General features: G+C 40.7%; 1 protein-coding gene across 1 annotated transcript in view; it reads right to left on the bottom strand.

Annotated features, from left to right (window-relative positions):
- The window catches only part of SNTG2 (syntrophin gamma 2), a 134,919-nt gene that overhangs the window by 71,345 nt on the left and 49,810 nt on the right, over positions 1-13,764 (bottom strand). The window contains exons 8-9 of the mRNA XM_060272268.1: positions 10,240-10,327; positions 6,218-6,309 (exon numbers count right to left, since the gene is read on the bottom strand). Coding sequence (XP_060128251.1) covers positions 6,218-6,309; positions 10,240-10,327 — 180 coding nt within the window. The remainder of the gene's footprint in view (positions 1-6,217; positions 6,310-10,239; positions 10,328-13,764) is intronic.

Raw genomic sequence — 13,764 nt, 5'->3', positions numbered from 1 at the left:
TTTGCATATAATTAAGATAGCTTGCATATTATTTCCATGGATATGTTCAAAGGCAAAACTAATGGACATTTCCCAATCATTTTGGCAAACGTCTTACTCTGAATTAGCTAATCTGCATTAGGAAACATGGGGGGGGATCAGTTCTTGAAAAATATTTGCCTACAGACTGAGAAATCATAAGATCTCTTCCACATTCTTGCTTATTTTCAACTTATATTTTCAATGAGGATTTTTTTAATATTCTCAAAACTCTTATCAGTGCCAGTGGAATTGGGATTAGGAAAGAGCTCTGTTTTGTATCAGGTACTAGCAATATTTTAAACATATGGAGGTCAGGAGTAGAGCTAGCAGGCACCACCCTCAGCCCCCCTCCACACCCTTTGACATACCCCCCACAAATCCTGTAACATTCCCATACCAAAGACAACTTTGTCAGTCCCTGACTCTCCACTGCAACACCCGCCTATTTTTTTTTTATTGCAGGAGTAGGGATCCTCTAAACCAGGGTCTGCTTTTTCTTCTTCTTTCTTCTTCTTTGGCGATCACTCGTATCCAAGTAAGATTGTCTTCCATAAACATAAACGGTTTTAACAATGGGTCCGTAAGTGACTGTGGAGGCCAATTCTGGATCCACACATCATTCCACAGTGGGGACATTGGTTTCCAGGCAGGAGTTGGATTTGCCAAGTGTGCCTCCCTCTTAGTGTGTTTCTCCCTTTCGTCCTGAGTTTGAGCGTCTTCAGAGCTCATGACACCTTTGGTAAAGGCTGTTCTCCAACTGGAGCGCTCGCAGGCCAGTGTTTCCCAGTTGTCAGTGTTTAAGATTTGCCTTGAGACAGTCTTTAAACCTCTTTTGTTGACCACCAGCATTACGCTTTCCATTTTTAAGTTCAGAATAGAGTAGTTGCTTTGGAAGACGATCATCAGGCATCCGCACAACATGACCAGTCCAAAGAAATTGATGCTGAAGAATCATTGCTTCAACACTGGTGATCTCAGCCCTCAGCCTAATTTCATGGGGTTTGGGGAGCCCAGGGGGAGGGTAGGTGGCTGGATGATGGAATTGGCTTTCTATTAGCTCCACCGGTGGTATCAACTGTTGGAGGAGGGAATGGGGAGGTTCTACATGCATTCCCCCTCCTCCTCAGGCACAGTTAACATTTGGCAGTGACAAGCTTCACAACCCCTAAGCTCTAGATATAGGACTTATTTTACAACCATGAATTTTGCTTAGGGAAATCGCTGTAGCTCTGTGGTAGATCATCTGCTTTGCATGCAGATGTCCCAGGTTCAATCACTTGGCATCTCCAGGTATGGCTGGGAATGTCCCCTGCTACCTGGAAACTTTGGAGACCTGCTGTCCACCAATGACAACACTGAACCAGATGGACTAAGAGCAGAAACACAGGCGGTTCCCTGTGTTTCTAGACACAGCCTTCTTCTGGGTGTTCACTGCTTCTTCTGGATCAGGGGAATAAATTATTAATAAAATATTGGCCTTTAATATCCTTGATTAAAAAGTAACCTTTAAAAAAAGGGGGGAATCCGATTGAATCCGTTTGTATTAAAATGGTTTTTATCAAAAAATAAACAGTGAAGGAAGTTTTTAAAACACAAAAGAAATGACAGTAATATTCACATAACTCTACAGCTAATATAGACTGATTTTTATGTTGTATTCATATTTTCCCTTTGTTTCGTTGATAGCCTTCACTGCCAATTTAGCCATTCATTCAATTTGCTTTGCTTGAAAAGTGGAAGCCTTTGCAGAAGTGTGGTTTTTTTAATAATTGTGCCATTTCTGTAAAACCAGTATTTCTATCGAGCTCAAAACATCTGTAGCAGACACAAACCCATCCTGAATATCAGCGCCTATTCTTGATAATAACCTTAAATACAGTTAATCATAGCATTTCTTCGGTATGCACAATAATTGAAAAGAAATCCTGGTCATTTCCTGTGAATAAACATTTTACTTTTAAATTCCATTGAACATTGTGTCCACAGGTGTCGTTCCTGCCCTGTTTCAGAGAGGGAACGAGCCTCCAAGTCCTAAAATCTTTATATGATCCCCTTTGATTCATTCTCTCTTCTCTCACCTTGAATACTATTAATCATCTGGCTGTCTTTGGCCTTTCCTTTTCACATCTTGATCCCAGCACTCCTTTCAACCATTCCATATCTGGGCTTTTAAGCACTAGCTATAGCGCTGAATGTCAAGGTTTCAAAGCTTTGTCATCCTTCCCAATTTATGCTCAGTACAAACTTCTCCCCTGTAGTCCCATGTCTTTAACAGCCTATCCTCACACAGCCTTGTGACTCTTATTCCTTTCCAGAATATTGTCTGACAGCTTCTCCCTTGCAGTTCTATCTCCCTCACTTGTTCTGTGGTCACCTGCTATGCAGAAGGCAGCCCCCTACTGAGGCAGACCATTGGTCTAGTAGCTCCATACTCTCTAATCTCCATGGACTGGCAGCGGCGCTCCAAGATTTCATATGTCTCTTCTAGTACTACCCTGTTTCTCATATTTTAAGACATACCCATAAAATAAGCCATAGCAGGATTTTTAAGCATTCAAGGAATATAAGCCATACCCCGAAAATAAGACATAGTGATAGGCGCAGCAGCAATGCCGGCCGCGGCAGGAGGAGGAGGAAAAAAATAAGACATCCCTTGAAAATAAGCCATAGTGTGTGTTTTTGAGGAAAAAATAAATATAAGACATGTCTTATAATATGAGAAACACGGTACTTGGAGATTCCATGGATTGTCCCTGAGACATTTTACATGCAAAGCATTTGTGCTACCACTAAACTGCAGCTCTCAGTGAAATCCATCCTTCATGGTTTCAGCACATCTCCAACCACTCTTTTGACAAAGCTCTCCTTTAACCATAAAAGTTTGTTGTTGTTTAGTCGTTTAGTTGTGTCTGACTCTTCGTGACCCCATGGACCAGAGCACTCCAGGCATTCCTGTCTTCCACTGCCTCCCGCAGTTTGGTCAGACTCATTTTGGTGGCTTCGAGAACACTGTCCAACCATCTCGTCCTCTGTCGTCCCCTCCTCCTTGTGCCCTCAATCTTTCCCAACATCAGGGTCTTTTCCAAGGAGTCTTCTCTTCTCTACTTTGAGGTGGCCAAAGTATTGGAGCCTCAGCTTCAGGATCTGTCCTTCCAGTGAGCAGTCAGGGCTGATTTCCTTAAGAATGGATAGGTTTGATCTTCCTGCAGTCCATGGGACTCTCAAGAGTCTCCTCCATAAAGTTTATGGTGCCAATAATTTAGAAATTCCAAATAAGATACTCAAGCTTTTCATAAACTGCTAAAGTAGTATGTGCTGATAATAGAACTCCCACTGCTAAATTCTACCAACAAGTTTCAGGTATCAATAATTTTAGGTGTGGTTTTTTCCCCCTTTGTGCCCCACAAACCTCCTCTATGGCTCCTGCAGGTGATACACAACAAATACAACCATTTTTTCTGTATAGTGATTACAATTCATATGGGGTAGCCAGGCCATCTGAAGAAGCATCACACCCTAGCTTTAGACTCAGTAGTCCTCTCATCGTATACAGTCAGTTGTCTGCCTGTGCTAAGCTCATGACTGTGTACACTACCTAAATGATGTTTTCTCAAACTATGTTGTGAGTGTGTGTTTGTATATGTACATATACATACAGCACAGGGGAAGCCAACCATTGGGTTAGTACTTCTTCAGTCAAAGTTGTCACATTGCCCTCCCCTGACTCAGAGGACTCTGCCCTAGGTAACCACAATTAATCCACTCTGTAACTGCTAAGGCAGGCAGACCCCTTTAAATGAACTGACTTAATGAAATATTGGAAATAATAAATGAGGACAGAGTTAGCAACTGAGGTAGAGCTGCAACTCTTATTTAAGACTCTGTCTGAGGGTGTCAGCTGCTGAAGCAACATCTGAGCTCTGCGCTTATAGCAGGGGTCAGCAAACTTTTTCAGTAGGGGGCTGGTCCACTGTCCCTCAGACCTTGTGGGGGGCCAGACTATATGGGGGGGGGAGAGAATGAATTTATATGCCCCACAAATAACCCAGAGATGCATTTTAAATAAAAGGACACATTCTATTCATGTAAAAACATGCTGATTCCTGGACCATCCAGGAAGGCGATTGGGTTGGTTCCAGCCCCTGGGCCTTAGTTTGCCTACCCATGGCTTATAGCAGGGGTCAGCAAACTTTTTCAGCAGGGGGCTGGTCCACTGTCCCTCAGACCTTGTGGGGGGCCAGACTATATGGGGGGGAGAGAGAATGAATTTATATGCCCCACAAATAACCCAGAGATGCATTTTAAATAAAAGGACACATTCTACTCATGTAAAAACATGCTGATTCCCGGTGATTGGGCCGTATCCGGGCCCGAGCCTTAGTTTGGGGACCCCTGGCTTATAGAGTCTTGAGGTTACCATGGAGCTGTCCATGGTACCATTGAAGTTTCCCCTCTCTACTTTTGGGATTGGGGACGCGGGTGGTGCTGTGGGTTAAACCACTGAGCCCAGGACTTGCTGATCAGAAGGTTAGTGGTTCAAATCCCAGCAACAGGGTGAGCTCTTGTTTCTCGGTCCCTGCTCCTGCCAACCTAGCAGTTTGAAAGCACGTCAAAGTGCAAGTAAATAAATAGGTACCACTCCGGCAGGAAGGTAACCGGTGTTTCTGTGCGCTGCTCTGGTTCGCCAGAAGCGGCTTAGTCATGCTGGCCACATGACCCAGAAGCTGTCTGTGGACAAACGCCGGCTCCCTAGGCCTACAGAGCGAGATGAGTGGGCAACCCCAGAGTTGTCTGTGACTGGACCTAATGGTCAGGGCTCCCTTTACCTTTTACTTCTGGGATTATGCTCAAAACAAAACGAATATGACTATCTGATGCATCCTCACTAGACTTACTGATATCTGCAAAGTGGTTTAATATCAGATGCCTGTCTTTAGAATGCCAAAGGAGATGAAACAACTGTTTTTGAATTCCTGTGTATCTGGTGGAAAACTGGAAGTGAGATTTCAGCACACGAGCTATTCTTCAGGCACCAGCTGTTGCTAGCTCAGCTGACAGGACCAGGGAGGTAGGTTTGGGAGGATTTCCATTTCAGATGTCAAACATTTATGTTATTAGACAAAAAAATGCCCAGTCTACATAGATATCAGTATCATAGTTACAGCTGTTGAAATGAAAATAAAGCTTAAGCAATATTCACATTCTTAAAGAATCAGGTGAATACAGGACCTGGTGTGATAAACTTTGAAAATGTAACAAGGTGCTCTGTCCCCCCCCTTTTTTGAAAAAAACCTGGGTGAATTCTAGGGGGAAAGAATGTACATGAAACAAAAGATACTGCATTATTTCACTGAACAGATGACATTTCCCAGGAAAAAAAAATTGCTGGTAACTGACATTTCTAAACCTCCTTATCTGACCATTTGATCACAGTTCAATCTGATAAATGCCACCTCATGCTTGTGCTTTCAACAAACCACCTTAGAAGCTGAAGCCACTTTCATTTCCAGGCATTTGAAATCTTGGCTTTTGATCTTGAGGAAATAGGGATCTTCCACTTGTTCAAATCTTTTTGTTTCTGATGAAGGAAGGTTGTGACTTTTCTACAGGACCAGATAAAATATGAAGTATTTTTGCTCCAGTTCTTCTCTCTCTCTCTCTCTCTCTCTCTCTCTCTCTCTCTCTCTCTCTCTCTGGGTGCAGGGGTGTGTGTGTTCACCTATATCTGGCTTCTCAAATGCAATGGAGTTGGACACAGAAGACTCCTTTTCATTGATATATGAAAGGCAATGTCTTTTAAATCTAGTGTGCTTTCTTCTCCACTTGCTAATTGGGTTTCAGCCTGGGCTTCCCCCACCCCTGAATCACCAGGCCTTGGTAAAGTATACCCATTCTCTCCGCTGCATGCTTGGCCCCTGTGATATTCTTTCTCCTTCTCCTTCTGCTCCTCTTTTAATGGCACCTCACTCCAACTCTTTGAACAATTTTCCCCTGGACATTTTCTCAACTATTCAAAGAGTCCCAATACAACTCCGATCTAGGCCTCTTGCACCCACATGATCTACTCAGACCATTACATGGTACTAGAATAAACATTAATTAAATTTGTTGAATGGCATAAGCCACATTTGTTCTCCTGAGACTCAAGTCACATAAACTACACACGCAACTAGGCAAAGTGGTATAAGTCACTTACTGTATTTGTTGAGTTTCCATTTAAGTGTAAACCGCTGTCAAAGAGAGGGGAGGACGTGCCACTGCTGTGATCACTTGAAGGTCCAGGGGAACCTAAAATGCAGCATTTTTTTTTAAAAAAAGTGTTATAATTTCTTTCCATCAGTGGAAAGTTAATGCACATGATTGAGGAAGAATTGCAGTGTATATGTACAAAATTGTGAGTTCATCCAAATATCTACACCATACTGTATATATCTAGATCTATATCATCTATATTTATATCTATATGATTTAACTCTAATAGTTTCCACCATGTTCTATACACTTCTTAGCATTAAAAACAGAAAAAGCAAATAAATAAATAAAAATGAATTGGATGGTAGTCTAAATTTCTAAACCAAGCTTATGAGATCAAAGAGTTTTGTAGCAGATACACATGTCAATCAAATGTATGGGATGGCATTCAGTGTTGCTCAAGTGGACATGTGATTCTCCCCATGCTTTGCCTACTAGACTGTGCTGAAGCCAGGAAAGCAAAGCAGCGCCACTCATGTGGCCCCACCAGTTGCTACCGAGATCAACTATTCTCAAGGAAGAACTGCCCAAGGAGTTTTCTGAAACCCAACTGGTGATGTAAGGAACATCAAACTGATTTTAGAATTGGCTTAGAAGTCTCCTCCTATGTGAAAGCTAATTAGTCTACTCCTTTTCCAAAACCTTAAAAGTCACCCCAGGTTGAGGTGTAAGAAGCCTATCGTCTCAATGAGCTGAGCCTCTGGGTGTATTTAAACATTTTAAAAGTTATTTCCTTTTCTTCTCCAAAATAATTTCTAATCATATTCTCTCTCTCTCTCTCTCTCTCTCTCTCTCTCTCTCTCTCTCTCTCACACACACACACACACACACACACACACAGTATTTGATTTCTTGCAAGCAGGACTTCTTTATGGATTATATGCCCTTCTCTGTCCATTATTTTGTGCAGTGCCTTCTCTATAATAACCCCTTCATTTCCTCCAATTCTGACTCTTCTCTCAAGAGTTTAGCTCTCCTATCATGCTCTAGCTCCCAACCAATAAGCACAGTGCAGGGGAGCACACACTACCAGTAGAAAGCGCTCAAGGGAGGAAGCAGCTCAGGAAGCAGTATGAATCTTTTCATGCAAAAGGTCTCAGGTTTGAGCCCAGCATATCCAGCTATGGCAGGGAAAAGACTTTTGTCTGAAACCCTGGAGAGCCAATACCAGCCAGTGTGATTGGCAGTACTGAGCTAGATGGACCAAACGTCAGTCTCTCTCTCTCAATCTCTCTCACACACACGAAGAGAGAGAGAGAGAGGAAGAGAGAGAGAGATGGATCTGATCGGTGAGGTTTTCCCCAGGGGATACTCAGGGGTATGCCGTACCAGCCCCTTCCCCCCCCTCCCTTTTTGGTTAAAAAGTGTGACACTTACTGGAACAACTTCATGGTGAGTACTGACACCTATTTTTCTAGAAAAAAGCACTGTCTCCGATTCTCGCATGGATGCTCTATTATTTATTTATATAAAAATTAGTTGTATGCCACTTTTTTTGGGGGGGGCATAGCCCACTCCATGTGGTTTGCACAGCATAAAGACACAGTATGAAAAAAATCGCAATAGTAGTAGCATTAGTCAACTAAAAAATAAATAAATCTTGCAGACATAGAAAGCTGTTTTAAGACTGACAAGCTTGTCTAGCAATGAAGTGAAGGGAGACTAAAATAAACAGATTTTAATAACCTGCTCAAAAGTTTGTAGTATTGCATCTCTCTCACTCTCGTACATACACAGACTTGTGGGAGAAAGAGCAGGGCATAGAAAAAGACTTCCTTAACACTTTTTAAAATCCCTTCCTTAAAACCATTTCAATTGCATTCATATTATGAACTCCAAATTATATTGTTTTGAAAGTTGGTTTTCCCTTGCTAAACCACTGACACCAAAAATTATTCTTTTTTTCTTATACATTGTTATATAGAATGGCGTAAGTAAAAATAAATAAATCTAGTGATCTATTTCATTTACAGAGAGTGCACTTAGAATCTTTTTTTTTCCTAAATAAACTGCTTGCAATGGAAAATACTTCAATATTCCAAGCAATAATAGCAGTGACGGTAAGACATGACATCACCCTTCAAATAGTTTTCAGATCACCTCACAATCCTGACATTTACAAAAAAATAATAATATTCACACCTTAATCAACATGAAGCAGAGAATGATCTGGAAAAAATCTAGAATCTCGACAATCTTAGATGCTAAACTGTTTCCATCTTAACATGCACACATCTGCCTCCATCCTTCTTTCTGGCTGGGTTATAATCTCAGTTTTAACTTTAAGTATCTTCTCTCTCCTAATAAACTTTAATACAGCCAAAGATGACTTATTGCTAAACACAAAGAAACTTAGTAATCAATCAGTTTCTTCATCTGTTGATTTTTTTTAAGAAGACACATAAACCAAAAATATATGATTTATGACCCAAGAAGCCCAATCCAGACTACAGGGCTGATATACTGTGTTTGGCAACTGTCCTGTTTTTGTACTCTACTTCCGGGTAGAGAGCACACATGGCTAGTGGGATGTGTTCCTCTTTATGGATTGTGCATGCATTGAAGTAAATACTGAATATATCTTAGACGTACCCAATTTTGGGTGAGATCAGTGTTGCTAGATTGGCTCCACACTTGCACCATGCCCACCTCGTCCCTGCCTCCCCCCTCCCCCTCTAGATACTGGTAAACAGCAGTGACTCAACCAACCAGAGCTTAGGTGCCCCACCAAACTTTCCACTTTTGGCTGAGACCCAAAGATCATTTACTTGGTCAAAGGACCTTACTTCCAATGAAAGACACTTCAAGACCACAATGATAGAAAGAAAACAACAACTTAAAAACACTATTTCTTAAAATGTATTAACAAAGCCCAGAATAAAAAAAAATCCTAGAGTCCAATAGATAACTGTAAAACAAAATATTTATTTCCACCACTCCTTAAACTTGGGGATCCTCTTACCACATATTTATATGTCAATAACTAAAATCAGTATTTCCATTTGCACATTACACTGTTAGCATCAATAAAATCTATAATGGACCCCTAATTTCTATACTTTCCTGAACCGCTGATTATAAATTTATATATACATGACCCACAATGAGTAGTAGGGCTTTTCTGGTCTAAGGATCTGTACATGTTTCACAAATATGCCTGAGAAAATGATCTCTCTCCCTCGCTCTCTATGGCAGTGGGTATGATAGAACTTTCCCCAATAGTCTGCATTTGACTACTTTCGGTTAAATCAGGAATTTATGGGTGCACACTGCCTACACACTGCAGTATTTTTACCTTCACTGTTTTCATAAGCTTCCCCATCTTTGGCAGTGAAAGCTAATTAGTGGGCTCCAGTCTAAGAAACTTCCTGCACAAATCAAATTCTGAACCATTTTTAAATAGCTGACATGGCAACCTGGCTCCAATTTAACGGAATGATTATGATTCTTAGAACATACTTGTTAAAAAAAACACGAGTTTGATGCAATAATTACATTGAACTCAGCTATATGCAGATAGCTCCTGTTAGTTTCAAAAGCGCACGGAAAATCGGAGCGCTGCTGCAGCCTGATTCTTTGCATGTGTGCAGGAGTGGGCAATGGCCCACGTGGCTGTGCTATGTTTATAACTACAGTTATTACTTAGGTGGGGCTTATCCTCTGAGTCTTTCCTACCCAATCATACTGCTCTTCCTCTTAGGGGCCAGTGATTGGGTGAGAAAGACCCATGACACCAGCCCCGCCCATGTGGGTTACAATATTCACACATGTATCACAGGAAAGTGGCTTGCTTGCATGCATGCATAAACATATATAAACATTAAATAATATAGCATTTCCATTTAGAATCTTTCTTCAACTAAAGCACTCATGAATGAAATATTGTTTGTGTGCAACTGTCTGCTTGTTATGAGAAATATCGCAGAGAGGAAAGTGGTTTGCTCAGATCCATTAATTTTCCCTTACCCAATGGGAGCTTTAGAAATGATGGAGCTTCCCTGAGGTACTGAACAGTGATGGTAACTTCATCGCCAGCATTTCGCAGTAGATGCACCTGTCAGTGTGACAAATAACAGCTCCTTTATACCAAAGAAGAACCAGCCACAGAGAGCAAAACAGTGTACATCAAAAAAGCCACATCTTGGTAGTTTTGTCAGGAATCCAATATTCATGCTTGCTGCTGGAATGAAGAATATATTGAGGGTTAGACCACAAAAATATAAATGACAAAGAGAAGAATATCTACAATAGCTGGAGAGTCTGAAAATTTTTTTTTAAAGAGGGAGCTGTGTTCGCACAGTGCAAGGTGGCCAAGTGGGAATGACATCCTTTAAATACAATTCTGATAATACAATTAGAGCACAATCCAATCAAAGTTAAAGACTTAATAATCTCCTAGATTTCAAGCTGGTAGTGGAGGGGAGGAAATTAAACACATGCTTATCTCTTTTATGCAAATCAACAACCTTAACTTTTGCTGCATTGTGGAAATTACGTTCTTTACGGCATAATTAGTATTATTTACGTGCCAGCAAATGTCATTTGAAACAGGAATGTCTTCATGTAACCCCTGAGAGTGTGTAAGAGTAATCTGAATGGGAGTTTATCAAGACGTGTATTGTCTAAGAACCACAGACAATTCACAACCTATGTCTAGTGAAAGACATTCACCACTACTATTGCAATCTAAAGGTAAAGGTAAAGGGGCCCCTGACCATCAGGTCCAGTCGTGTCCGACTCTGGGGTTGCGACGCTCATCTTGCTCTATAGGCCGAGGGACCCGGCGTTTGTCCGCAGACAGCTTCCAGGTCATGTGGCCAGCATGACAAAGCTGCTTCTGGCGAACCAGAGCAGCGCACAGAAACGTCGTTTTCCTTCCCGCTGGAGCGGTCCCTATTTATATACTTGGACTTTGATGTGCTTTTGAACTCTAGGCGGGCATACACATCAATAAATATCTGGAATTATCTACCCAATGAAAATTTGGAAAAAAAGAAACGTGAGCATTCCTAGGTGCCAATCTTAAATTGAAAAAGTGGTATATTTACTTTGATCAGCTACAGTGGGAAGAAGTTCTGGAATTCTAGCACACAGAATCATTTATAAAGTAATTGAGTAAAAGTACAGACATGCTAGATTCCACATTGGTTTCATTGCAGCATCTTCCAGTCTATCACACCATATCATTAACTGAAATTATTACCACTAAAAGGTAATGACTAGAGAAATGCAGTATCTGGTTCTTGCAGTGTGATATCTATAATGTAAGGGCCATTGAAACTCTGTGCTGAACTCTGTGATCAATGTTAAGCTCTCCATCAGCTTAGTAGTATCATAACTTGTTTTTGCACATGCCAGGAGATATAAAGCGAGGGATATAACTCATGGTTGAACTAGCCACAAATTATCTATTTTGACTGACTGTTCTCTAAAGCAGAGAGCCTTTCTAGTCCTGCTACTTGAAATCCATTTGATGGGAGTCTCAGGTGAGATACCCACACAATGAAAGTTGCTTCCAGTACCAGTCACCACACAGAAGATGATTAAGGTCCAAAGAGTTCAATGTTGCAGAAGACAAGTCTCAGTAAAACAGTTCTGGATGTAGATATATACATATTGTAGACTTTTGCAGACACAGATGTATACAGATACATACGTACAAAGTATCGCCACTGCTCCAAATAAACTCCAGCAATTCAATATGTTAGCATCAACTAACATAATAACTATAGGCTAACAGACTCCGACTACTGAGCTGACATGCATCAATCACAGATATAGTTGGGGACTGGGCCATTACCATAGCAACTGGCTTGACTGACGTTGCACCTGTGATTAGCTTATCCCTGGAGTCATTTACATCCATGAAGAAAATTAACACCCCCTCATGTCCAGTTACTCCAACACCTTTAACTGAAAATGGCCAGGGACTGAATCCTGGCCCTTCTATGTACAAAACATGAGATTTACCAATAGGTCAAAAGCCCTCTCCAAAACTAGAACTGCCAGGTAATCCAACCCAGAGGTTCCCAAACTCATTTGGCCTATCATTCCCTTTTCAGAAAAATAAATACTCAGCACACCCTGGAAATCTACCTTCTTTAAGCGAACAGAAAGATGCAGTGACAAATTTGCATTCTTTTATGTTACCTGTATTTCTACCGATAACTTCTTGAAAAACTAGTTAACAAGAAGCTCAATCCTATATATATGTTTACTCAGAGTTAATAGTCTGATTTGCCCCAGGGCAAGCTGTGATCCACTTCCTGGGCCTGGGTGAAGCTGAAAAGGGTTCACCCAAGCCCGGAAAAACTCCTTGCCTGCAGCCCAATAATTGGATCCAGGAGAGGCGTTGTCACCCTCCCGCAACGGTGCCTGACTTGGCGGTAAACATCATTACACAAGAGATGAAACATACATGAACGGTTTTTCAAAATTTTCTTCTTTTCTTTATGTTTCCACTGCCCCCTTATTTTTATTCAATCCCCCCAATTGCACCTGAGGCTACTACAGCCATCTGGATCATTCCAGCAGCAGCACCCCAGGGGGTGGTATCGCCCACTTTGGAAAACACTGATCTAACCAGAGGGGAGGAAAGGATCCATTCTTCATATGAGATGTGGTGTTTGATTCAGACTTGAACCACCAAAACCTCCCATAACTTCAAAAGAGGTTATTATCTTATCTGTTAAGTGCTGTATGTCTGAGATATAATTTTCAATTATATTAAGAAATGAAATTATTTGTTTCCAAAATGCTCTCTTCTGGTCAATATTTTTATATATACTATCTATCTATCTATCTATCTATCTATCTATCTATCTATCTATCTATCATCTATAAAATAAAGTAGTCAATTTGTTGTAAAATATTCAATGTAGAGGTTAAAAAAATTGTTGGTTGAGTTTTTGCCCATGTTTAAATGAGAAGGTATTTATTTCCTAATCTTTTTCAGGGTGGCAAACGTGTCTTCCTGAACTCTATTAATATCCACTTTAGGGTCTGGAATGAATTGATGTCTTCTTTCCAGGCTAGCCACATCAGGTAATCACTTTGCCCCCTATCTACTAATCTGCATGATAATGAAGCTTTCAAAGCTGCATCTGATGCTTTTAAGTTTTTGACAAAACTGTTTCTAATTCTGAAAGAGTAAATGGATTCACAATTGCTCTCCAGATCATTTGTTGAATAATCAAGAATATTGTAACAATGGAGGAGGAAAATCCTGTTAGTATGCTATAGCAATGAGTTATAATTTTATGGCAAATCATGTCACTCGTTCCAATTTTATCAGTTAATGGAGAAGAGTTCTTTTTTATCATTTGCAACCTCTGTTCTGTATAAGCAGTATTAATAAACACAACTCTATATTCGTTTAAAAAGAGGTCAACCACACAGTATTTTCATATTATCAGGATAATGTTCTGATCCCAATTATTTGGTAGCTACAGGTGGTAGCCGTGTTAGTCTGACATAATCGAAACAAAATAA

The sequence above is a fragment of the Zootoca vivipara genome, chromosome 3 (genome assembly GCF_963506605.1).
Source record: "Zootoca vivipara chromosome 3, rZooViv1.1, whole genome shotgun sequence".
In the NCBI taxonomy this organism is placed as follows: Eukaryota; Metazoa; Chordata; class Lepidosauria; order Squamata; family Lacertidae; genus Zootoca; species Zootoca vivipara.
Note: the sequence above shows the minus strand (reverse complement) of the source record. Positions and strands in the feature narration are given on the sequence as shown.